Genomic DNA, 27646 nt, shown 5'->3' with positions numbered 1-27646 from the left:
TTCTTCCCTGACTAGCTTTAAATCATGATCCTCAGATCTGTCATTTGAGTAGCTAGGATTACAGATGTGAGCCACCAACAACTGGTTAGAGTAGCTATATTTTTTTAACTATAGGAGTGGAACTTCTAAAACAGTGAATATCCTGATAAGTGATTCTTGGCCTTCTAACAGAGAGCCAAGATATTTTACCTGTACCCGCCTCTAACATGGTGAATGAATGCTGCCAGAAAATGGGTCACAAGGTGAAGAAAAGCCAGAATCATTCCTTTTATGGAAGCCAAGGGACTCTTTGGGAGAGCCTGGGATGGGCAGATACCTGGGTCATAAGTGAGCCGACAGTGTCCTCAGGCATGCGCCTGATGCTGATGACCTCACACTTCCTCTGGTCTAGGGTTGGAGTAAGCTTCCTTACTTCCCCAAGGCTCACAGAAAAAAAAACTCAGCTTCTGAGGATGGAACACAACTGATCTTTCTTAGCATTGCCTACTTCTTCCTCTACTGTATGAGGAACTGCAGTTTCAAAAAGCTGACCACACCTCCTATTTGCTCCCTTTTCCCGGGGCAGCATAGATTTGAGAATGACATAGTCCTGTACCTGCCTCTCCACCACTGGTTCCTTCCCCCCAATAAGCCACTCAGAAAAAGTCCAAAGTGGTACCGTGCCTCAAGTGGTAGAGCACCAGCCTTGACGAAATGAAGCTCAGAGATAGTGCCCTGACCCAGAGTTCGAGCATCAGGACCGGAAAAAAAAAGCCACATTAAAGTAAAAAAGGACTTAGCCTCTGTTATTTTGGACTGCCATTTTCACTCAGTCTATCTTCTCCAGGACCACTGAGACTAGACTACCAACCTATCACCCTCACAATTGGTTCAGGTCAGCTTTTCTCTCCTCAATTTTGTCTCCACCTATAGGGTTTGGAATTTAAAATAATTTCATAATCCTTTCCCATGAATGAGTAATTGATCCATTTCTTGAGTCCCTGAGCTGTCTTCCTGTGTGCCCTGAGAAAGGTCAGAGTTCATATGTCTTAGTTATGTGTTGGGGAGATAGTAGGCAGATGAAAGTGGAGTGACTCTTCTACCTTTATTCCATTCTGCCATTTCATTCTTCAGTATCCACATCTCCATGGATATGTCTTCCCTTCTTTTTCAGAAAAGGGGAGGACTGAATTAGGAATAGGGTCCTGGAAGACTGTCAGAGGAATGAAAGGGAAAAATAGGGGCATGAATTCAGGGCCTGGAAATTCTCTGACATTTTGTGCTCAAAGATGAAGCTGTATCATTTACACCACAGCTTCCCTTCCAGATTTTCTGGTGGTTAATTGAACATAAAGTCTCACGAAGTTTCCTATCTGGGCTGGCTTCAAACCATAATCTTCACATCTCAGCCTCCCAAGTAGCTAGGATTACAGACATGAACCACCAGCACCCAGCAAATTTCCCCTTTCTTATACCAAATGTACAACCTCACATAGTTCAGATAAGGATAGCATGGCTGTTATAGGCAACCTCTAAGCTTCTGGAAATATACTGGGAACTTTTCCTCTCAAGTGACTTCCTCCCTTGGCTCAACTCTTTCAATCTTTTTGTGGCTATTCTAGGAAGTCACCCCATTCCTCTTAGAAACTCTTTAGTTTGAAGATGTATCTAATAGCATAAATATTGTTCACAAAATTCCATGCCTTGCCGCCACCTCCCTTCCGTGCAGGTATCTCAAGTTAAGGGCTTCTAGTACATTTTAGTTCTGTTAGTAATGAACAATCTATCATGCTGAACAAGGACATTTCCTTATTGTTTAATGCTGACCAGACAGGATCATCTCTGAACAAAAACCTCTTGCCAGAAGGCCATTCCTCTGACATCATTAGCAGGCCTAAAAACCATGTAGAAATGATGAAAACACACTAAGGATGCTTAAGCTAGACAAACATTCAAAGTTTATTTGTGAAAGAACTAGATGAATGATGAACAAAGAATGCTTCCAATGCTTATGTAACACCATAAACATACCAGTCACTCTGCTCGGCATTCTTAGATGTGTATCTCATTGAATCACCACAGCTGCTCCGAGGTAGGAATCATTATTCCCAATTTACAAATCTCACTACAGTTTTAGAAAAGTCTCTTGATGGGGAAAATGTATGACAATCTCCATTCCACAAAAATGAACATAGGTTAAATGGGTAGTTTCGCATTAAAGAAGTTTTATTCAATAGTTAAATGTAATATGAAACGTGCCATTTTCATGTAAAACTTTATGAAATACTAAATAAATATAGAGAAGTCTTGGCCAATATCATAAACCAGACTCTGACATAGATACAAATCTCATCCTCCAACTTCTTTTGATAATCTCATTATCATAAGAAATAACATCTTAGGCCAATGGAGAAGAGAATTAAAATATATCAGAAATAGTTCATAGTAGACCCAGTTCTGACTAGAATCATCAATCTAAGCTGCAAGCCCTACTTTGCTTTGATACTTGGGACTGTTTTCCTCTAGTACCAGCTATGCACCAAGACTCAGAAGTCATATAGGGCTCTCCTTGCTATTGCAAGTAAATGCTCACACTTTCTTGTAGAACATTCAGGTATATAAAGTTAAGGGTGACCAGCCATAAAAATGGACCTCCCGCCAAGCGTCAGAGGCTCACACTTGTAACCTTAGAGGATTATGGTTCAAAGTCAGCTGAGGCAAAAAAAAATGTCTATGAGACTCTTACCTCCAATTAACCAGCAAAAAGCTGGAAATGGAGGTGTGGCTCAAGAAGTAGAGCACCAGCCCTGAGCAAAAAAGCTAAGGGACAGTGCCCAGGCCCTGAGTGCAAGCCCCAATACCATCACAAAAATTTAAAAAACAAAACAAAACTTTCCTTTAAGGGGCAATTTGGCACCAATTTGAGTGCCATTAGTGCATTTAATTAAAGCCCAAAGGGCTATTTCACCACTGCTTTATGCTGTTTTATTTTTTTTTACAAAGAGACAGATACATGGATAAAGGTTCAAATTGTCTCTTTCATCGTATTCTATGTCTGTGTTAAAAGGATCGACAGAGCAAAGACAAGCACTTGCAAGAATCTTAGGCTTATGTGGCCTTCAGGCCCAGGCCTCCCATTGCTGCTTGGAATTTCTTTACAAAAGATAATAAAGTATTAGGTACTCAAAAAAATGACAGCTAAATTGGTTTACTTTTCCCAGGGGAAATATTGAATTATTTTATTTGTTCCAGAGTAAAGTTCCCTGAGCTCTGTGGCTTTGTTGTCCGTGAAATCAAATCAGAGTCCTCAAAATTGTCCCAAGCTTAGGGATTCTAAGTTCTTTTGTGTGTGTGTGTGTGTGTGTGTGTGTGTGTGTGTGTGTGTGTGTGTGTGTATTCGTATGTGAACTATTTTTTTTCTCTTGAGAATAAAAAATGAAAGCAGGATCATAACCAGTTTACATTTACTAAGTACCTGACACTGAAGAATTTATGTCATTGGGAATGAGGAAGCTCTGAGAAATCAAACAAAAACATACAAATACCTACAATTACATCTGATACTCATTTTTCCTCCTTTGATTGATAAAGCACCCATTATGTGTCAGTCTTCTGTCAGGAACTGCAGATACAATGCTGAATAAGAGAAGTGCCATAGATTGCTTATTTTTTAATATAGGATATACCTCTTCTGAATTTACTAGTAATAACCAATTCTAATTATTGTGTGCCTCATAATTTTGCTACACTGTATCCCTTGATATGGTGACTGTCCTCAAACTGGGGGCACCGGATGTGCTTCCCTATTCCTGTGGAGTTTCTGGTGTCTAAGAAGGCTTGATCGTCTGCTAAAGTTTCTCCTGCACATAGTACATGTGTAAGGCTGCTCTCCTGTGTGCGTTCTCTGGTGTTTAATAAGGTGGGAATTCTGAATGAATCTTTTCCCGCATTCCTGACACTTAAAAGGCTTCTCTCCTGTGTGAATCCTTTGATGTGTGTGTAGATTGGTATTATGACTGAAGCTTTTGCCACACCATGAGCATCTGTATGGTTTTATTCCTTGATGTGCCAGAAAGTGTTTGTTGAGATCTGAACTCCACCTAAAGCGCCTACCACACAATTGACATTTATAGGGCCTCTCTTCCGTGTGAACTCTCTGATGTTTAATAAGGTCAGAGCTAACTCTGAAGCTCTTCCCACATTCCTGACACTTAAAAGGCTTCTCTCCTGTGTGGCTTCTCTTGTGACGTTTTGCAATCTCTTGTTCACAAGTTGAAACTCTCTTTCTTTTCTTCCTTGCAAAATCTTGACCCTGTATCTGTACAATGTGTGTGTCATGATGCTTTTCCTTGCCCGGTGTTTTCTGGGCAACTTTCGCTCTTGTCTTCTTTGGTGCTTGTATTTCTGATGCAGTAACAGATTTAGGCTGATCATTTCCAGTGTTTTTTTTGAGCTTTAACCCTGTTAGAATAAACAGAAGAATCAGCCATCTGCTTCCCAGAGCAAGAAAACTACAGGTATGGAGAGAAAAGGTAATGTTGATGCTAAAAAATAAGTTTTAAACCAGCAATGATTGATTTCTAGTCCATTCAGAAAGAATCGTACTGATTCTCCCTGATCTCCCTGCTAGACAAAACAGCAAGACTGTTAAATAATGCAAGAATCAACTAAAACAGAACTGTAAAAAATGCTAAGATAGCTGAGTGCTGGTGGCTCATGCCAATAGTCCTAGCTATGAAGGAGGCTGAAATTGGAGGGTTACAGTTGAAAGACAGCCAGGGCAGGAGACTATCTCCAATTAACCAGCAAATAGCCAGAAGATGAGCTGTGTGGATCAAGTGATAGAGCACTAGCCTTTAGCAAAAAAGCTCAGGGGTAGCATATAGGCACTGAGTTCAAGGCCCAGGATCGGTACATACATACACACACACAAAATAAAGATAAGGAAAGCTGGTTCAGAAGCGAAACTAGAAGAATAATATAGCAAAGTAGCTTATACCTCAATGCTCAGCAGAAAAAAAAAGTAAGCCAGATGAAGGATTTCCTAGCCTTCAATCGATTTGCAGAAGGTAAACTTTTTCCTTCCCTAGAGTGAATGGAAAAGCCAGTCAAACATGAAACAACTGGTATAAGGAACCTGCTTAGGATCTGTCAGCAGCCAGGAGAGTTACTCATCTTCCATAATGAGCTGGAGACTCTGATGAAAGACAGTGATAGAGACAGAGATAGATAACAAAACTGTAAAAGTAGAAGGCAACAGAGAGCCAATCACATCAAGGGGAATGAATCTCTTCATACCACAAACATGCCATCTCCTCCCTTTAACAGGAGACACCAAAGGGAAGAGAAAACCAGCCAGTGGTCCAGCTGAGGAGCCTCTTAATCCTCATGCATCTGAGACTTCGGCTGGGAGAAAAACACCCTGGCCTAAGGAAATGGCTTCCATATGCTCATATAGCACCAGCTCCAACTCACAGCAGTTCCAATAATATCTTGAGAAATCAAGGAGACCAGAGTAACAATCTAAAGGCTCTGAAAATTCAACTGTTCCTAAAAGTATACATCACAAAAGTAATAAAGAGCCCAAATGACAAACTCAAAAAGGGTGTTTGCACAATAAAGTACAATATTTAATTATGAACTAGATTCTTCTAACACAACAAAATCATCAGGCAATGGCTCATGAAATAGACTAAGCACAAAACAAATCACAACCTGAGTGACAAAATTTAATTGAACTAGAAATTGGAAAAGAAACAAGAAAATGTGAAATGTATGTAAAAATGAAATAAAACACTTATAAATATTCTACTGTTCAGCCAGGTGCTGGCGGCTCACGCCTTTAAACCTAGCTACTCAAGAGGATGAGTCTGAGGATAACGCTTCAAAGACAGCCCGGGCACCAAAAGTCCATGAGACTTTCACCTCCAATTAACCACCAGAAAAACCAGAAGTGGTGCTGTGGCTCAATGTGGTAGAAACCTGTCCTTGGGCTGAAGAGCTCAAGGACAACACCCATGCCCCAGAGTCCAAGCCCCATGACCAACAAAACAAATAAACAAACATTTATCTACTGTTTACAGAGAAGGATTCCAAGGAAATACAAACATATTTACAGGCAGGCAAAAATGAAATTAACCCATATTGAAATATCTGGGATGCTACTGGGCACTGGCAGCTCACACCTGTAAGCCTAGGTACTCAGGTGGTTTAGCTCTGAAAACGAAGGTTCAAAGCCTTCCTCAGTAGGAAATGTCTGTGACCTTTTTATCTCCAATGTACCACCAAACAAACAAACAAAAACCAGAAATAGATTCTGTGGTTCAAGTGTTACGACACTACCTTTGAACAAAAAATGTACAGGGACGGGCCGGGAGTTTGGCCTTGTGGTAGAGTGCTTGCTCAGCTGCCTGAAGGCCTGGGTTCGATTCCTCAGTACCACATACGCAGAAAAAAGCTGGAAGAGGTGCTGAGGCTCAAGTGGTAGAGCTCTAGCCTTGAGTAAGTTCAAGGACAGTGCTCAGGCCCTGAGCTCAAGCCCAGGACTGGCCAAAAAAAAAAAGTACAGGGACACCATGCAGTACCTCATTTAAAGCCTCAGGACTAGCACAACACACACACACACACACACACACACACACACACACACACACACACACACACACACACACACACGGAATGTGCTGGGCACTGATAGCTCAAATTTGTAATCCTATTCAGGAGGCTAAGATGGGAAGAATGGTCCAAGCCAAGCCAGGAAGTAAAGTTCATGATACACATCCCCAATTAAGAAGCCAAAAAAAAAAAGTCAAGTGCAGCTATGCTGAAGTCATATAACTCATAAAACTTAAAGCCTTAAACAAAAAAGCTCAGGAACAGTGCCCAGACCATGAATTTGAGACACAAGAATGAAAACAAAACAATAAGAAGAATGAGAAGGAAGAGGGGGAGGAGGAGGGGGGAAGAGGAGGAAGAGGAGGAGGAGGAGGAAGAAGAGGAGGAGGAGAAGGAGAAGGAGGCAGCAGCCACAGCCAGACACTGGTAGCTCATGTCTGTAATCCTAGCTATTCAGAAGGCTAAGATATGGGGATCATGTTTTGAAGCCACCCTGGGCAGGAAATTCCATCAGAATTCTATCTCCTATTAACCATCAGAAAGCTAGCAGTGGCACTGTGACTCAAAATGGAGGGCACTATCCTTAAGAGAAAAAGCTTATGGACAGCACTAAGGCCCTGATTTCAAGCCCCACAACTGAGAAGGGTAAACAAAGGAAAGAAAATAGAAACAAAAAAATCCAGGCACTGGTGGCTCCTGCCTGTAAGTCTTAGCTACTCAGGAAGCTGGTATCTAAGGATTGCAGTTTGAAGCCAGCCTGGGCAGGAAAGTCTGTGGGACTTTTTTTTATCTGTACAAGAAAGCTGGGAGTAGAGCTGTGGATCCGATTGTAGAATGCTAGCTTTGAGCAAAAAGAAGCTCAGAGACAGCACCCAGACCCTGAATTCAAACCAAAAAAATGGCGCGCACACACACACACACACACACACACACACACACACACACACACCAAATAAGTTTAAAAGGATATAGATAAGAGCAGAAATCATAAATAAAAGGCTAATACAAATCATTAATATCAAAAATAAAACAGAGACTGAGCATTGGTTCACACCCCTAAACCTAGCTACTCAGGAGGCTGAGATTTGAAAGATTATCATTTGAAATAAAGCCTGAGGGGAACAGTCTGAGACTCCACCTCCAAAATAATCACCAAAAAGCCAGGTTGGAAACATGTCTCAAATGGCTGAGCACCAGCCATTTAAGAACAAGGCCCAAAGTTTAAATCAGAGCACATAAAAAAAGATTAGTAAAAAGCTAGACACAGGCAGCTCATGCCTGTAATCCTAATTACGAGTTTGAGATCTGCAGATCATAGTTCAAAGCCACCCTGGGCAGGAAAGTCTAGGAAATGCATATCGCCAGTTAACCACAAAGAAAAAAAATACGGAAGCAGTGCTTTGGTTCAAGTACTAGAGTGCTGGCCTTGGGTGAAAAAGTTCAGGGACAGCACCTAAGCACTGAGTTCAAGCCCCAGTACTGGCACACACACACACACAAAAGTAAGAAACAGGGCTGGCTGAGTATGGTGTTTCATACCTATAATCTTAGGCAAACAAGATAACAAGTTCAAGGCCAGCCTGGGTTATTTCACAAGTTTGAGGCTATCCTTAGTTACACGGTATGATCTTGTCCAAATAAATAAGGCATATTCTAAAATATTATCCTTCAAATAAAATGATAGTAAGGAAATACTATGAACTTTGCCATGAATTCAAAAGGTCAGCAAAATGGAACAATTCCTTCAAAATCAAACTACCATAACTTTAAAAAATGTGAAATAGGGGCCAGGAGCATAGCCTAGTGGTAAAGTACTCACACAGCATGCACAAAGACTGGGTTCGATTCCTCAGTACCACATACAGAAAAAGCCATAAATAGCACTGTGGTTCAAGTGGTAGAGTGCTAGCCTTGAGCAAAATGTATCTAAGGGCATTGCCCAGGCCCTGAGTTCAAGCTCCAGGACTGAGTTCAAGCTCATATATATATGAAATAAATAACCTGAATATAACCATTAAAGAAACAAAATTATGTCAGATACAGATGGTATCACTCAGTATTCGACTAAATGTCAGAAGAATTAACAACTGCATGAACTCTCTTTCAGAAAAGAGAACAGAAGGAAATACCACCCATCATTTTGTAAGGCTAATATGCTGATATCAAAGCCAAACAATGGCAGCACTAAAAAATTAACAGTTCATCTCCCATAAACTCAAATGCAAAAATTATCAGCAAATAACAATGTATATAGATCATAACAAAGGAGGATTTATTGTAGGTTTACAAGGCTAATTTAAACCTTGAATATCAATCAGTATAACTGACCATTTTGGGCCTGGACTGTGGCCTGGTGGTAAAGTGTTGCCTAGCACACATAAAGCTCTGGGTTCGATTCCCCAGTACCACATACACAAAAAAGCCGGAAGTGGCGTTATGGCTCAAGTGGTAGAGCATTTGCCTTGAGAAAACTCAAGGACAGTGCCCAGGCCCAGAGTTCAAGCCCCAGGACTGGCAAAAAAAACCAACCAAACAACAACAACAACAACAACAACAAAAACCCTGACCATTTCAACAAACTAAAGAAGAAAAATCAGCAAAGTGTGTTGGTGCACATATATAATCCACAACTCATGAGGTAAAGGCAGGAGGATCAGGCCAGGAGTTTGGCCTATTGGTAGAGTGCTTACCTAGCATGCACAAAGACCCGGGTTCGATACCTTGGTACCACATATATAGAAAAAAGCTGGAAGTGGTTGTGTGGCTCAAGGGTAGAACTCTAGCCTTGAGAAAGTCCAAGGACAGTGCTCAGGCCCTGAGTTCAAGCCCCACAACTGGCAAATAACAAAAAGGCAGGAGGATCACAAGTTCAAACCTGTCTTGAATATATAATGAGACTCTGCCACAAACAAATGAACAACCTCCCTCAAAAGCAAATAAGAAAAAAAACCACAAAGCCTGCTACATGTTGGTGCATCTAGCTACTTAGGAGAACTGAGATCTGGAGGATTATAACTTGAAGCCAGCATGGGCAGAAAAGTTCAAGAGACTCCATATCCAAAATAAATAACAAAAATTCAAGCTTGAGGTGTTCCGCAAGAGGTAGAATAACAGTTGAACAAGCAAGCTGAATGAGTAGTGAGACTCTGAGTTAAAACACCAGCACTGGCAAAAAAAATCTTAAATATTCTTTTACCAAACAGCACAAACAAATTGACAAAATCTCATATCTACTGTGATGAAAGCATTCATAAAATTAGAAATTATAAGTCAGGTACCAGGGTTCACAGTATAGTCCTAGCTACTCAGGAAGCTAATATCTGAGAATTATAGTTTAAAGCTTGCCCAGGCAGGAAAGTCAGTGAGATTCTTATCTCCAATTAATCACAGGAAAAAAAACTGTAATTGGCAGTATGATTCAAATTGTAGAGTGCCAGCCTTGAGCAAAAGGAGCTCAGGAATAGTGTCCAAAACCAGAGTTCAAACCCCAGGATCAGAAAAAAATAGTTCAAAATGAGTGTACATTGTTCTTAATGTACTACGTTATTTCTCATCTCTTTTTTTGTCCCTTAGTTACTCTCATATTGTTACAGAATCTTACTTAGGGGGGGAAACAAGATGAGGGGAGGGGATAGGGAGAGAAAAATGGGGACAAAAACATGAGAAGTGTTTCAATGCTTGTGAAGTAATACTCCTTCTATCTGGCAAATAAAAACTGTAATCCTTCTATTAATTATAATAAGAATATATGAAAAAATAAAAAAGATAGTTTAAAATTATATCAACTTAATTTAAAATATTAATAGTATGTAGGAGGCTGAAAATAGGGGAATTGTGGTTTAAGGCTAGTTGGGCAGAGAAGTCTATCTCAGTGAATAGAAGTTGTATGCAGTGTTACACAACTATCATCTCAACTACAGGCCTAAAATAGGTAGATTAAGGTCCAGGTATTTGCCTGGACAGGAGATGAGATTTTTATCTTTAAATGTGGGCTACAGGAATGGGTCAGAAGCAAAAACCTAACAGTGTGAGGCTTAAGTTCAAACCCCAATACTATCATAAAACAAAAAAAGGAGTATCAATAAAACACCCTGTTCTAATGTCATAATATAATAGTGAAGGTTGAATGTTTTCACACTAAAATTGGGATTGTGGCAAAAATGACTTCTCTCACCAATCTAATGTAACATAGTACTAGAAATTGAAACTAAAGAAATAAGACAAGAAGCTAGGTGCGGTGGCTCACAACTGTAAATCCTAGGTACTCAGGAGGCTGAGATCTGAGGATCTTGGTTCAAAGCCAGCCCAGCAGAGAGACTCTTATTTCCAATTAATCACTAGAAATTGGGAAGTGGGGCTGTGATTCAAGTGTAGGGCAGTAGCCTTCAGCTGAAGAGCTCAGGGACAGCGAGCTCAGGGACAGCACCCAGGCCAGAGTTCAAGCCCCATGATCCCCCCACCAAAGAAAAAGACAAGAAAAAGGAATTCATGGAAGATATAATTGCTTGTGTCAGAGAAATCCCAACAGATCTATTTAAAAAAAAGTATTAGGCCAGGCACCAGTGGCTCACGACTGTAATTCTAGCTACTCATGAAGCTGAGATCTGGGGATTGAAGTTCAAATCCAGCCCAGGCATAAAAGTCTATGAAACTCTTATCTCCAATAAACTGCCCTCTAAAGAAGCCAGAAGTGGAGCTAAGCCTCAAGTTGTAGAGTGCTACTCTTGAGCAAAAAATTTCAAGAATAGCACCCGACCCTGAGTTCAAGTGCCACAACCAGCAGCAAAAAAAAAAACCAACTAATGAGTTCACTACAGTCATAAAACACAAGACCAAAACACAAAATTCCTGATAGTCGTATATAAAAAAAATCAAAAAGTATGGGGCGGGAGTTTGGCCTAGTGGTAGAGTGCTTGCACGCACGAAGACCCGGGTTCAACTCCTCGGTACCACATACATAGAAAAAAGCCGAAGTGGTGCTGAGGCTCAAGTGGTAGAGCTCTAGCCTTGAGAAAGTCCAAGGACAGTGGTCAAGCCCTGAGCTCAAGCCCAGGACTGGTTAAAAAAATATCAAAAATTAAAAGGTTAAGAATATCCATAACAAGACATGTAGAATATGCATACTGTAAAAATTACAAAAAGTCAATTAAAGAAATCAAAAATAAATAAACAGAGGCATTGTGTGTTCATGGGTGGAACAAACAGCATAATAAAGATGTCAATCATCCTCAAACTGGTGTGTATATTTAATATATTTCCTGGCAAAATCTCAACAAAGTTGATTGTAGAAATAGCTAAATTTACACTAAAGAAGGCAGAGGCACTATATTAGTTAAAAGAATCTTGACAAACCACTGGGCGTGGTGGCTCACGCCTGTAATCCTAGCTACTCTGGAGGCTCAGATTGGAGGATAGTGGTTCAGAGACAGCCCGAGCACTAAAAAGTCCATGGCACTATGGCTCAAGGGGTAGGGTGGTAGCCTTGTGCTGAAAAGCTCAGGGACCGAGCCCAGGCCCAGAGTTCAAGTCCCATGACCAACACCCCCCCCCAAAAAAAAAGAATGTTGACAAAGAAGAATAAATTAGGAAAAGTCATTCTGTTCAACACTTACTTTTTTTTAGCCAGTACTGGGCCTTGAATTTAGGGCCTAAGCACTGTCCTTGGGCTTTCTCAAGGCTTGAGCTCTACCACTTGAGCCACAGCACCACTTCTGGCTTTTTTCTATGTATGTGGTACTGAAGATTCAAACTCCAATCTTCATGCATGCTAGGCAAGCACTCTACCACTGGGCCAAACTCCTGGCCCTACCTGTTCACCACTTATTAATGAATAGCTAGCATAACAAAGAAAGTGCAATATTCACATAAAATCACTTTGCCCAATAGGTATTATAGGTTAGTGTGCAGATATCATAATTAAGGGAATACAGTATTTACAGAGGAACCAGTACATGGCTCAATGTAATAGAACAGTTATGCACAAACATGCTAAACTTATCTTTGACAAAAAGCACAGAAGTAACAACATGGAAGAAGGGTAGAATTTTCAACAGGTAATATTGAATTGGGAATTGTTGGCTCATACCTGTAATCATAGGTACTCAGGAGGCTGAGATCTGAGGCTCATGATTCAAAGCTAGCCCACGCTGAGAAATCTGTGAGACTCTTATCTTCAATTAACCACCAGAAAACCAGTAGTAGTGGCTCAAATGATACAGCACCATCCTTGAGCAACAAAGCTAAGTAACCATGCCTAGGCCCTGAGTTCAACCCCAAAAACTGGCACCAAGAAAAAAAAAAGTAATGCTGAAGAAATTGGGCATCCATAAGCAGTAAATAAATGAGTAAATAAATAGATTCAACAAAACCCTTGCACTTTATATACAATAAACGCAAAATGGTTCACAAACTTCAGTGTAAAACATAAAATTATAAGCCAGTGCCAATGGCTCATTACAGTGCCAGTGCCTGTAATCCTAGATAGTTGGAAAGGTGACAACTGAGGATCCAGGTTTGAAACCACCATCCTGAGTAGACAAATCTGAAACTTGTCATTAGTAAACCAACAAAGAGCTGAAAGCAGAGGTGTGGCTCAAGTGATGGTTTCAGCACTGGGCACATAAGCTAAAAGAAGTGCCTAGGCCCTGAGTTCAGCCCCCAGTGTCAGCACAAAAATACACTAATGAATAAAGCATACAATTATAAATGTTTAAGAGATATCAGAGTGCTAGGCCTAAATCAATCAGAACTGTAGACTTGACACCAAAAACAGTCCGTGGCAGGAAAAAAAATTGATCTTTAGCAAAATAACAAAATTTTTACTCCTGCTAGAACCAGGTGCCAGTGACCTTACACCTGTTAGGAATTTTTTTTTCCTTTAGGGAAACCCATGAGAAGAGGAAAAAGACAATCTAAAGATTTGGAAAAACTAACTGCAAACCATATATCTGATCTAGCATTAGAATCTTAAGTTTCAAAACAAAGTATTCCAATTAAAATAGAGGCCAAAATATTTTTCCCCAAAGAACATATAGAGATGGCAAATAAGCACATGAAAAGCTATAAAGCACCATTATCTTTTAGGGAAATACAAATCAAAATCACAGTGATGGGTCTGGAAGGATAGCCTAGTGGTAGAATGCTCACCCAGCCTGCATGAAGCCCTAGGTTCAATTCCTTGGTACCACATATTGAGAAAAAGCCAGAAGAGGATGGGAGTTTGGCCTAGCACGCACCAAGACCTGGGTTCGATTCCTCTCTATCACATACATAGAAAAATGTCCAGAAATGGTGTTGTGGCACATGTGGTAGGGCTCTAGCCTTCAGAAAGCCCAAGGACAGCGCTCAGGCCCAGAGGTCAAGGCCCGGGATCAGTCAAAAGAAAAAAAAAAAGAATTTTAGGCTGGGAGTTTAGCCTAGTGGTAGAGTGTTTGCCTAGCATGCAGGAAGAGCCTGATTTGATTCCTCAGTACCACATACATAGAAAAAGCTGGAAGTAGTGCTGTGGCTCAAGTGGTAGAGCTCTAGCCTTAAGAAAAGCTCAAGAAAAGTGCTCAGGCCCTGAGTTCAAGGCACAAGAATGGCAAAAAAAAAAGCCGGAAGTGGTGCTGTGGTTCAAGTGTCAGAGCATTAGCCTTTAGCAAAAGTGTCCAAGGACAGTGCCCAGGCCCTGAGTTCAAGGCTCGGGACTGGCAAAAACAAAAACAAACAAAAAAACACCACACATAGAGTGATGCTGTACTATATTCCCTATTAGAATGGCTAAAATACTGAAATATTGTCAATTTGTAACTGGCAAGGATGTGAATAAATTGAATCACTCACATATTGCTGCCAATATTTGAAAAGCTATTTTTTATAAATTAAATGGGCAATAATCGTAAATATTTAAATACCATTACAACTGCAACTGCACTGTTGTTTAAGAGTACCATGAAAGCAGGGCCCCAGTAGCTCACATTTGTAATCCTAAGCTATTAAGGAGGCTGAGATCTGAGTACTGAATTTCCAAGCCAGTCTGTACATGAGACTCTTATCTCCAATAAACTACTCAGAAAAAGCAGGAACTGGCATCATGGCTCATGGTAAAGCCTGAGTCTTGAGCATAAAGAGGCTCAAGGACAGTGCCTAGATCCTGAGTTCAAGCCTCAGGACTGGCAAAAAAAAAGAGTACAAGTAAATGGCTATTGAAGAAGCTGGGCAAGAGACATGAAAATTCTGCACAATAACCTATAAATGTTCATAGCAGCTTTCTAGGAAAAGCACAGAATTAGAGATAGCAAAGACGTCATTAAAGGAGTGAAGGATAAAACAAACAGTGGTATGGAATACTGCTCAAGAGTTAAAAAGGTATATGCTACTGATACACACAACAACTTACAAGAATTTACTGCAACTCATTCTATCCCAAAGTTACATATACTTTATTATTCCATTCACAGAGCATTTTTCAAGTGGCAAAATTTTAGAAATGTAAAGCAGGTTAATACTTGATATGGGTCAGTTGGCACAGGGAGAAGAAGCAACAGGAAGGATTCTTGGGGTAATGAAACTGTTCAGTATTTTAACTGTGGTCCTCTAGATCCACACATGTGATAGAACTGTACAGAACTAATACACATACACATACACATACACATACACACACACAAATGAATTCAAGTAAAACCAGGGAAATCTGGGATCAGTAGTTTTTACCAACATCAATATTTTGGTTGTGATACAGTAGTTTTATAAGTACTATCATTATCGGAAAATGAGTAATGTGTACATGGCTACTCTTCGTATTACATTTTTTGTGCTAGTTCTGGGGCTTGAAGTCAGGGTCTTGTGCTCTCATGTGTCACATTTTCATTCAAGGCTGGTGCCGCAACACATGAGCCCTACAGCCACTTTCAATTTTAATTATATTTTAAATAGTATCAACTCTAAAAGCATTTCTATTTAAAATGTTCAAGTTAAAAAAGCTAGATATGGGAAGCCAGGTACCAGTGGCTCACATCTATAATCCTAGCTACTCAGCAGGCTGAGATCTGTGGATTGTGGGCCAAAGCTTGCCCAGGCATGAAAGTCCGAGAGATTTTTATCTCCAATTGGCCAGCAGAAAACCGGAAGTGCTACTGTAACTCAAGGAGTAGAATGCTAGCCTTAAGCTGAAGAGCCCAGGGACAGTGCCCAGGCCCAGAGTTCAAGCCCCACAATTGAGAAAAATAAAAATAAAAAGCTAGATGTGGGACCAGGAGCATGGCCTAGTACTTGCCTACTATGCACAAAGCCCTGGTTTTGATTCCTTGGTACCACATGCACATAAAATGCCAGAAGTGGTGCTGTGGCTCAAGCGGTAGAGTGCTTCCCTTGAGAAAACTCAAGCAAGCCCCAGGATTGGCAAAAAAAAAAAAGGCTAACAGGGCCGGGAGTTTGGCCTAGTGGTAGAGTGCTTGCCTAGCTTGCACGAGGACCCGGGTTCAATTCCTCGGTACCACATACATAGAAAAAAGGCAAAACTGGTGCTGAGGCTCAAGTGGTAGAGCTCTAACCTTGAGAAAGTCCAAGGACAGTGCTCAGGCCCTGAGCTCAAGCCCAGGACTGGCCAAAAAAAAAAAAGATAAAAAAAGACTAAGCTAGATGTGTTGTGCAGGCCAGTAATGTCAGCACTTGAGAGGCTAAAACTGAAGAATCACAAGTTTCAGGCCAGCCTGGGTTACATAGGGAGATCTTTGTCTAAAATAAAAGAGATGATCTTAGCTACTCAGGAGGAGGCTGAAAACTGAGGATCACAGAAGCCAGCCCAGGCAGGAAAGTAACACGCCTGTCTCCAATTAACTACCAAAGAAAGCCAGACGTGAGGTAGTGGCTCTGGTGGTAGAGTGCTAGCCTTAAGAAAAAAAAGCTTAGGGACAGGGTCCCGGCCCCGAGTTCAAGCCCTGAGATCGGCACAAATAAAAAGAAAGAAAAAAAGAATATGAACAAAATACTTCAATGTTCAAGTCCTTATAAAATGTTTTATCAAAGGTTTAATTCATATATATTTGTTCTTGTAGGAAACTTTCCAAATTGTCCCCAAACATTTAGGAACTTTGGGTCTATGGCTTTTCTTGCTCTGAATACATCACTTTAAAAAACAATACTAGGGAGGGGCCGGGAGTTTGACCTAGTGGTTGAGTGCTTGCCTTAGCATGCACGAAGACCCAGGTCTGATTCCTCGGTACCATATATATAGAAAAAAAGCCAGAATTGGTTCTGAGGCTCAAGTGGTAGAACTCCAGACTTGAGAGAGTCCAAGGACAGTGCTCAGGCTCTGAGCTCAAGCCCAAGAGTGGCAAAAACAAAACAATAAGACCAGGAATTTGGTCTAGTGGTAGAGTGCTTGTCTAGCACTCACGAAGACACGGGTTCAATTCCTCAGTCCCACATACATAGAAAAAAGCCAGAAATGGTGTTGTAGCTAAAGTGGTAGAGCTCTAGCCTTGAGAAAGCCCAAGGATAGTGTTCAGGCCCTGAGCTCAAGCCTCAGGACTGGAAAGAAAAATAAAAATAAAAAATAAAAAACAATACTACTCAGACAACAAAACTTTAAGCTCAAATACTTCCATTTTAACTTCAGACTACTTAAAAAGAATGAATGACTTCATAATTTTTATTCCAAAAGTTTAAGTGGATAGATCTTGGATCCAATGTCTTCTTTACAGCTGTGGATATGGGTAGATAGGCAAGAATGAGCTAAGAACCAAACCTAAGGAAACAGATATAATGATATGAGAAATAGAAACTTAGTGTTATTGAAGGTAGACTTGGTTAAAGATGAAAGTTGCTTAAACTATGCCGGTGCAAGTGTATGAACTATGACAATGGGATGTAGTTCAGTAGAATGCCTGCCTGGCATATGCAAAGCTCTAGGATTCCATCTCCTGAGGGGCAAAAAATATAGAAAGAGGCATGGATTGAGGATAGAGCAATGCAGGTTGTTAACAGAGAAGCTGTGAGGTATAATGGAAAGACTGAATTAAGGATAACAGAGGTTTCTGCCTTGAGCAGTCAGATACATCTTTTATCAGAGATGGTGAAGATGTAATGAAAAGATTTTACGGAGTGAAGTTGTAACAGATTAAGAATCCTATTTAACCTAGCTACTCCAGAGGCTGAGATCTGAGGATTGTGGTTTGAATGTAGCTCAGGAAAAAAAAAGTGTGAAACTCTTATCTCCAGTGAACCATTAAAATCCAGAAAATATTGTGCTGGGAGTTTGGCCTAGTGGTAGAGAGCTTGCCTAGCATGCACAAAGCCCTGAGTTCGATTCCTCGGTACCACATATACAGAAATGGCACTGTGGCTCAAGTGGCAGAGTGCTAGCCTTTATTAAAAAAAATAAAATGTCCAAGGACAGTGCCCAGGGCGGCAATAAAAAAAAGCCAGAAATGGATGTGTAGCTCAAGTGTCATGGCACCAGCCTTGAGTGAAAAATCCAGAAGGTGAAAAGTCTTGAATTGAATCCCTAGCACTGGCACATATACACAAAAAGATGTGCATGCTTACACCTTTCTTTCTCCCTACAACCAGTTACTGGAACCCCAGGTATGTCACACAGGGGTACATTTTCCAAAACCCAAGAACACAAGTTATTACTCAAATGTATAAAAAAAGGAAGGAAAAAAATCTTTACCTAGAAAGATGACGTTCTCATAGTTTTCCTGCATCACATCATTGTAGAGGTTCTTCTGGGAAGGTTCTAGTAATTGCCATTCATCCTCAGTAAAATACACAGCCACATCTTCAAATGTTGGCAAACTCTAAAGAAGAGAATGGGATTTTAGCTCAGTACTTAACCACTACAGAAGCAGTTCTACCATCCATATCTGAATTACCTGGTGGACGAGGCATTAAAAAAAAAAAGCAGCACACAGGGAGCCAGTGGTTCACACCTATAATTCTAGCTACTCAGGAGGTTGAGATCTGAGGATCATGTGTTAAAGCCAGCCCGGGCATGAAAATATGTGATACCCTGACCTGTAATTAACCACCAGAAAATGGGAAATGGCACTGTAGCTCAAAGTAGTACAGTACTTGCCTTGAGCTAAAGAGCTCAGGAACAGTGAGTGCCTAGGCCCACAGTTCAAGTCCCATGACCAACCAAAACAAAAAACTACCACTAAGAGTACAAGATTTAGTGAGGTGGGGAAGTGAGATGCCAGTTTCCATTGGGCTAAGCCTGGATGCTTAGAGAACATCTGAAGCTACCACACCGAATACTTCTGCTAGATACTGGTAGCAGGCAAAAGTAGAGAAAAAGCTGTGTGAAGTACAGATTGCCTGGGATTCAGGCAAAAGATGAACTCAGGTTCTATCATCTAGTATCTAGTAGTTTCCTGCTCAGAAAGAATAAAAATTTGTATGCTTAGCTGTTGGTGGAAAATGACTCCCCCAAAAATCTCTCCATTTTGGTTATGAATATCCTGAAGTTGATTTCAAAATCAGGATACCTTCACTAACGATCGATCACCTTAACAAGTGTGTGTGCTGTTCTGAAGTGGCCATCTCATGGGAAATAGGAACCCAATAGCTAAGGCACACATTAAGTTCCCCAGATCACTTAATTTATCTAATTATTTTATCACATTAATTTAGCTCATGAAATCTGGGGGATTTCATGCATTTCCTGAGATAAATTAATAAAAGGAAATTTATAAAATAGATTTAAACTTCACACAAGATTGTTCACTGACCTTGGCAATAATTAGAATTGTTGGGAAATGCACAACTGTGGTATACAGTAGGACTATGGGAGAATTTCTTTTATCTTTTTTCTTGGTGTATAATTTTCTACACATTTTTGTTGTGTGTGTGTGTGTGTGTGTGTGTGTGTGTGACAGACTCCTACACCTTGAACTGAGGACCTGTATACTACCTCTGAGCTTTTTTGCTCCCGGCTGGCATTCTGCCACTTGAGCCACATTTCCACTTTCAGCATATTTTAGCAGTTAATTGGAGATAAGAGTCTTGTGGACCTTCTGCCAAGGCTGGATTCAAACCATGATCCTCATTCCCAGCCTCCTGAGTAGCTTGGATTATAGGTGTGAGCAACCAATGCCCCCTCCCCCATCCTCGTGTGTGTGTGTGTGTGTGTGTGTGTGTGTGTGTGTGTGTGTGTATGTGTGTGTGTGTGTGTGTATACTGGGATTTCAACTCAAGGCCTGACTACTGTCCCTTAGCTTTTTGCTCAAGGCATGGCTGGTGCTCTGCCACTTGGGCCACAGCTCTGTTCTGGCTTTTTGCTAATTAACTGGAGATAAAAGATTCATGGACTGTAGTGCCTGGGCTGGCTTTGAACTGCAATCCTCAAATTTCAGCCTTCTGAGTAGCTAGGATTACAAGCCGGAGCCATCAGGGCCCTGCCACATTTGCCATTTCACTGCCTATTTCTCATCTGATTGCCAAGGACGTGGTGATCCCCACTTGACTTTCATTCCAGCTTCCTCTTTCTTCTGAAATGTCTAAGGAATAGAAAATATGATGTGAATCCTAGGGCTCTGTAACCTAGAAGTACCTGGATCTCAGGCTACTCTCACTTTGCCTACCTACCGCTACCTCTACATTCATACCCAGAAAAGATCCTCAGTGTTTCTGTCAATGAGCACCTGCAAAACTTGCACAACATCCCAACTGCATCGATTACTACCACAGCTCCAAGGAGAGAATTATGAAGCTCTTTATCTCTTTTTTCCTTTATAGTTCTTGTTCTAGGGATTGAACTTATGACCTAGTACCTAGGCACTGTCTGTGAGCTTTGTGGGTCAAGGCTAGTGCTTTACCACTTGAATCGCAGTGCTACTTCCAATTTTCTGGTAAGAGTCTCATTGCCTAGGGTAGATTCGAACAGTGACCCTCAGATCTCAGTACTCTGAGTAGCTAGGATTACAGGTGTGAGCTACTGGCATCCTGTCCCTTACCTCCTTTGTATACCGAATAGGTTTCTCTGTGTAGACTGCCAGCTCAACAGTTCTAGTTCTACCTAATATGTATTTAACACTCTTTCTGGAACAGTACCTACCTATTGGCTGGGAGTTCTTTTGGCTTCCATTTGAAGGCAAGGGCCACTGCTGTTCCTCTCAAGAGCACTGACTCCTTTCCCAGCTCACAGTCTTTTACCGAGAAATAATCCCCAGCCTCATTAGCAGTGGAATTAGCCCAGATTTGAATATGAATGTAACAGTAAAGGAATTAAAACTCAGGAGGCTGAGATCTAAGGATCAAATTTTAAAGCTAACCTTGGCAGGAAGTCCATAAGGTACTTCTCTCCAGTTAGCCACCAAAAACTGAGATGTGGCACTTTGGCTCAAGTGGGAGAGCATTAGTCTTGAGCACAAAAGCTCAAGGCCAGCACCTAGGCACTGAGTTCAAATCCCAGGCCAGACACATACACTTAAAAAAAAAAGCTATGATGAGTCACTATGTACTCATCAAGAGCTATGTATGGAATGTAGAGAAACTAAGATAAACTGAAAAACAACTGTGACTTCTTTGTGTGTCTGTGTTGATCGTGGGGCTTGAACTATGGGCATTGGTATTGTCCCTTTGCTCTTCACCTAAAGGCTAGCCATTTACCACTTTAAGCCACAGCACCACTTCTAGTTTTCGGGTGGTTAATTTGTAGGTAAGAGTGTCCCAGTCGTTGGTGCCTGGGCTGCCTCTGAACTGTCATCCACAGATCTCAGCCTCTTCAATAGGTAGGATTCCAAGCGTGAGCCACTGGCACCAGGCTGTGACTTCTTTTTGACAGCCTCCAATCCAGCAGCTCTCATTCCTGGGTACATAACAAAAGGTCAAGCTATGGATTTTGTCCAGCTATCCTAAAGGCCTAAGCATAATGTAAACATGTGACAACTCACAACCCAGACATTTCCATCTTTAACCTATTTCATTGTACCTGCAAGAAAGTTTATTTTTTTTGCTCACCCCATTCTGTGTTCCACCAGGTTCTCTCTGCAAGCGCTCCACCAGATCCACAGCCTGTCTGATGCTCTGTGGATGATGCTTCTGTACCCAGTTCTGGGTCTCCTTGGGCAGAATAGCCAGGAACTGCTCTAGCACCAGTAGTTCTAAGATCTGTTCTTTTGAGTGGCTGTCGGGTCTCAGCCACTGATAGCACAACTCCTGAAGCTGGTGGACAGCCTCTAGTGGTCCAGTTGCTTCATGGTAACAAAAGCTTCGAAAGTGATGATGAGCGCTCTCAGGACGAAGACTTCCTATTTGTGGACAGGATTTCTTAATCTGACTGGCGTTGTCTTCTGCAGATTCCTTAGTCACCCACACAGCCCCCCTGTGGGGGCTCAAGCATACATTTGTCTTCAGCTCTCTCATCATCATTTGGTCTAGTAACAGTCTTACTTCTGTTTGTGACACCAATACCCCTTTGGTGCCACCTTAGACAACTGAGGCCCCATCAGGTTGGGCACAAAACCAATGATTGGCTCTTCTTGTAAGTGCACTGAGAAAGAAAGCAGAAAAAACACTAGATGTCAAGGAGAAAGTCACATGACACATATTAATTTGTTATTTATTTGTTTATTTACTTATTTGTTGTCTGTCATGGGGCTTGAACTCTGGCCCTGGCTGCTGTCCCTGAGCTTTACAACTCAAGGTTAATGCTCTACCACCTGAGCCACAGCACCACTTCTGGTTTTCTGATGGTTAATTGGAGATAGGGGTCTCAGGGGCTTTCGTGCCCCAGATGGCTTTGAACCATGATCGTCAGATCTGTCTCCTGAGTAGGTAGGATTACAGGCATGAGTCATTGGCACCTAGTTAATTTGGTATTTATTATCAGAGAAAAATATACAGAAAAATGCCTGCTTCCCCTTTAAAATCAACTGCCAAGTGTTAGGACCCTGGTGATGGTACATTACTTCATGAGGTATTATTTCTACTATTTTTTTTTGGCCAGTCCTGGGACTGAGGTCAGGGCCTGAGCACTGTCCTTGGGTTTTTTCTCAAGGCTAGAGCTCCACCACCAGAGCTACAGCACCACTTCCAGCCTTTTCTATGTATGTGGTACCGAGGAATCGAACCCAGGTATTCGTGCATGCTAGGCAAGCACTCTACCACTAGGCCAAACTCCTGGCCCCATATGAACTATTATTTCTATTCTTCTGTTTCTCGCTCTACACTAAAACAAACTATAGCTCAGAAAAGAAAATATCAAACTTGCCTTCTGGGGTTTGTTTGTTGGTTTGTTTAACATTAGAAATATTGGTGGGTCAGAATACAGGTATCAGCCCTATCACTGATGGCTTATTCCTTATAATTCTACTTACTCAGGAGGCTGAGATTTGAGGATCACAGTTTAAAGCCAGCCTAGATAGGAAATTCCATGAGATTCATCTCCAACTACTAAAATTAGCAGAAGAGGAGGCTGGGAATGCGGCTTAGTGGTAGATCGATTGCTTAGCATGCATGAAGCCCTGGGTTCAATTCTTCAGTACCACATAAACAGAAAAAGCAGGATGTGGCAGTGTAGCTCAAATGGTAGAATGCTAGTCTTGAGCAAAAATAAGCCCCAGGACTCCAAAGAAAAAAATAGCACAAGAGGAGCTGTGGCTCAGTTGTAGAGTGCTAGCCTTAAGCATAAAAGTTCAGAGGCTGGGCGCTAGTAAGTCACTCCTGTAACCCTAGCTATTTAGTAGTCTGACATCTGCGGCTCAAGGTTCAAAGCCAGCCTAGGCAGTAAAGTCCATGCCACTCTTATTTCCAATTAACCACCAGGAAACCAGAAGTAGAGCAGTTGCTCAAAGTAACAGAGCACTAATCTTGAATTAAAAAGCCCAGGGAGAACACCCAGGTCCTGGGTTCAAGGCCCATAATTGATCAAAAAAAGAAAGAAAGGAAGGGAAAAAATAAACAGTTATCAGTTGGCAAAAAAAAGCTTTGAAATCGATTCCAAATCTGTGTGTTGCCTGTGCAATATTCATGTTTGCATTTTATTATTGGGAGCAGGAAGCTCACACCTGTAATCCTAGCTGTTCAGGAAGCTGAGAATCATGGTTTTCAGCTTTGGTGGGAAAAAAGCCTTGAACAAAAAACGCAGGGAGAACACCCAGGCCCTGAATTTAAGCCCTAGTACTGGCACACACAAGCACAAAATGTATAGATGATTCTAATCTTTTGTCATTAGTTAGTGGAAAAATAACTTTTATTCTTTTTCACATCTCAAAAAGAATAAAAGCATGTTTTATGGACCAATTGATATTCTCATTTCCATTGAATTAATACTGAGAGGGAAATTGAGGCATGGAGATCAGAGTCAAAGTGTGGGGGGATAACAATGTCTTAGGAAATGTCCTAGCAGTAGGGAAACAGATCACATGACACTGCATCATCAAAGCATGTACATCTGTGCACATTAACGACACTGAAGCTGAGTGTCAGTGGCCTGCACTTTTAATTCTAGCTACTCAGGAAGCTTCAATTTGGTTACAGTCTGAAGCCGATCTGGGCCGGAAAGTGTGTGAGTGTTTTATGTCCAATTAATCACAAAAACCTGGCAATGAAGCTGTGGCAAAAAAAGCTAAGGGACTGTGCCTAGGCTCTGATTTTAAACCTCAGTGGTAACACACGAACACACGTGTGTGCACGCGCACACACACAAAACCCCAGTATGAACACATGCACACACGTACGTGTGTACACACACACACACACACACACACACACACACAGATGTAAATGTCAAGCTAAAAACTGAGTTGGTAATGATTAATATTTTTTTTTGCTAGTGCTGGGGTTTGAACTCAGGGCCTGGGCACTGTCTTTGGGCTTGCTCAAGGGTAGCAATCTGTGACTTGAGCTACAGCAACAAGTCAGGTTTTTTTTTCTGTGTATGTGGTACCAAGGAATGGAATCCAGGGCTTCATGTCTGCTAGGCAAGCACTCTACCACTAGGCCATGCTCCTGGGCCATGAATAATATTCTTGTAGATAAGAAATGTCTGAGTACTGTTCCTCAGGATATAACCATATGTGTATCCTCAAGGCAGGAGGTAGCATGACGTCCCCTAATTTTCCGAAAGATTATGTAGCAGAGGGATCTAGCAGAAGATGGGAAGGTATTCTAATAAATGATGTCTCGGGGTATAGAGAGGCACTTTCTAGCTTTTTTGTGGGGGGAGCAAAAGACAATGTGTTTAAGGCTAGAAATGTGCCTTCCTGCAGTACTATAATCATAAAGCCGTGGAAAGTGGTCAGTTTTGTTGGAGCAGTGGTTACATTACTGCCTCAGTCCCCACCGTCAAATCACCATATGTTCTACCTACACTACCGAAAATCCTTTTGAAGCACTCTGCGTGTGAGCTGTTTATGCGTTCTTCAGCAGCATCTCTGGACTTCATTTCACACACCAGGTAGGAGGATGCTTCCTAGAAACAAGTGGCTGGAGAAGAGACTGCGCGTAGGCCTTGCTGTGGGCAGCTCACGCACGTTCTCCATGACCAGCGGCCTCTCAACGACACCTCCATGCACCAAGAACTGTCCCCGCCTTTCCTCTAAGGGCTCCCATTCACTCAATTGGAGCAACACACACTCTCTCTCTCTGTCTCTCTCTCCCTCTCTCCCTCCCTCCCTCCCTCCCTCCCTCCCTCCCTCCCTCCCTCCCTCCCTCTCTCTCTCTCTCTCTCTCTCTCTCTCTCTCTCTCTCTCTCTCTCTCTCTCGGGGGAAAAAAAATCGCAACTGGCCATGGCCATTTTCCCTCCAAGCACCAACAAGCACTGTCCCCGCCTTTCCTCTAAAGGCTCCCATTCACTCACAGGGAGCAACACACACACATACACACACTCTCTCTCTCTCTCTCTCACACTCTGGGGGGGGAAATCGCAACTTGCCATGGCCATTTTTCCTACTGAATCTAAATATAAAAGCCGCGCCTCGATTACCTTTAGTTAACTTTGGCTTCCGGGGAGGCCACTTTTCTTCTCAGCTCGGCATACAAGGTCGCCACGCCTCCCTTGAGGTTCTGCGGTGCGAAGAACCTTTGCCAAGCCGAGGGGGGAACGGGGGCGGGGAAAGCCCGAAGGGGGGGAGGCTATGACGTCAGGAAATCGCGCGATGCTTGGAGAATAAACCTCCAAGATTTGAGGAGCGTACGGGCCTCTAAAGGTCACCTACCCATCCGATTCTTCAGCCTTTCTAAGACCGCACCCCGACTTGCCATTGTTGGCTCGAGGTCCGCAAAACCGAACCCCAACCGGAAAAGGAAAGATGCATTTCCGCTGTTTTCACGACAACCACGCCCAACCTCTTTCCCAATCTCTACTTGTGGAGTATTCGCTGAGAAGAGTCTGGGACTAACCGGTCTAGTGAGTCATTGTAATTACAGTGGAACCAGCCTCCTGCCCCACTTGGCCATGGCTACTGCCACTGAGGCTCCAGGCCCCAAAGGAACGCCACACACTGCTTGGCACTGGATGCAACTGTACTCGATTGACTCCTCAGCCCAGGTCTCTGTCGGCAATTTTCTAAGTGAGATGCATCCTGATACTTTCTGCTGATGTGCGTGAAATGTGCGCCCTTCTGTCAAGGAGCCACAGAAAACACAGTCCCAAAAGTTCTTCAGAGCCACATTATTTTGTGCAGGCATAGGGAGTGCCTTCACCAGTTCCAGCCACAGGTTTCCAGCAGTACTCAAAGGACATGTCAGTTTCCTCCAGTATCTCACTTTGACTCCCCTCTCAGGCCCGTTAATAGATCACACAGACAATACCTTTTGCTTTTTAAATAATTTAATATTTTCCTGCTTTGTTAGTATTTCCTTCCTATTGATGACCGTTTACTTCTGGATTGGTTTGGGGGAAATTTTTGGTCTGACACCAACACTCAAACTCGGCACCTGACACATTCTCTCATGGGCTAGCACTCTACCAAGTGGCCCACGATTACAGACATGAGCCACCAATGCTCAGAGCTGAGTATTGCTGATTTTAAGGAACAGGTTATGCCAAAAAGAATCTGTCCATGACTTGCCTCTTTTTATTCAATCCATTCAATGACAAGTAGTGTGGTATAATGCAAACTTCGTAGGATACAAGGGGCCAGAGTAGACCAAGAACTACTTGATCCCTGCTCCCAGCACTGGCTTATGACCTGAGTGACGCTCTGCAGAACCGTGCTGCTCATTCCACCTCTGCTTAGCAGCATTACTCTAACATTCCACAATATTCATGTAAGCATTTATGGCCCTCATTCTGTTGGGGTTTTTTTGGTTGGTCCTAGGGCCTGAACTCAGGTCCTGGGCACTATCCATGAGCATTTTTGCTCAAGGCTAGCACTCTACTAGTTGAGCCATAGCTCTCTATTTGCACCTTTTTGGTAGTTAATTGGAGATAATTGTCTCACACTCTCCTGCCCAGTCTACCTTCAAAGTGTAACCCTCAGATCTCAGTCAGCCTCCTGAGTATGTACAACTACAGATGTGAGCCACAAGTACCCAACGCTCATTGCCGTACAGTCTGTCTTAAATATCTTCCACAACTCATGTATTGAAGGCATGGTCCCTAATGTACCAGTGTTCAGCAGGGGAGGAGCTTTAGGAATACAAACCTCTGATGTACTGAATGGATTAACAACCTATTGGTCAGTACAGTACCTTCATGGATTTAGGAGCTATCTCTCCTTTCCTTTTTGTATGCTGTTCCTGTGGCATGAACTCAGAGCCTGGGTGTTGTCTTTTTTGTCCTTTCAGTGGTTAATTGGACATAAATCTCCTGAACTTTCCTGCCCAGGCTGCCTTTAAACCTTCAATTCTCAGATCTCAGCCTCCTGAGTAACTAGTATTACAGTCCTGGGCCACTGGCACCTAACAGGATTGTTTAGTTTCCCAGTTGTCATGCAGTGAGCAGAATTCTCTACGAAGTGCCTAGGCCACACATTCCACGACCTCCATTTCTTTCTCCAGCTTGGATATTGTGGAAGGGAGTTCTCTGGGGGAAACCTTTGGGTATAGTCAGTCTGATCAGGAGTACCGGTCAATCACAGCTGTTATTTTCCAGGTGACCTCCTTACAGAGAGGACC

The 27646-nt window shown here is 42.1% G+C and overlaps 1 protein-coding gene across 1 annotated transcript; it reads right to left on the bottom strand.

Annotated features, from left to right (window-relative positions):
- Positions 1-2253: 2253 nt before the first annotated feature.
- Positions 2254-25809, bottom strand: Znf75d (zinc finger protein 75D). The gene is made up of 4 exons (XM_090326661.1): positions 25512-25809; positions 21544-22075; positions 18254-18380; positions 2254-4440 (listed from the first exon to the last, which is right to left on the bottom strand). Exons 2-4 carry the CDS (start codon positions 21952-21954, stop codon positions 3755-3757), a joined length of 1224 nt encoding a protein of 407 aa, XP_090182787.1. The 5' UTR covers positions 21955-22075; positions 25512-25809; the 3' UTR covers positions 2254-3754.
- Positions 25810-27646: the final 1837 nt, after the last annotated feature.

Source organism: Megascapheus bottae, chromosome X (assembly GCF_031878675.1).
Source record: "Megascapheus bottae isolate mThoBot1 chromosome X, mThoBot2.hap1, whole genome shotgun sequence".
Classification (NCBI taxonomy): Eukaryota; Metazoa; Chordata; class Mammalia; order Rodentia; family Geomyidae; genus Megascapheus; species Megascapheus bottae.
The sequence above is the reverse complement of the archived record's forward strand: the minus strand, read 5'-3'. Positions and strand labels throughout refer to the sequence as shown.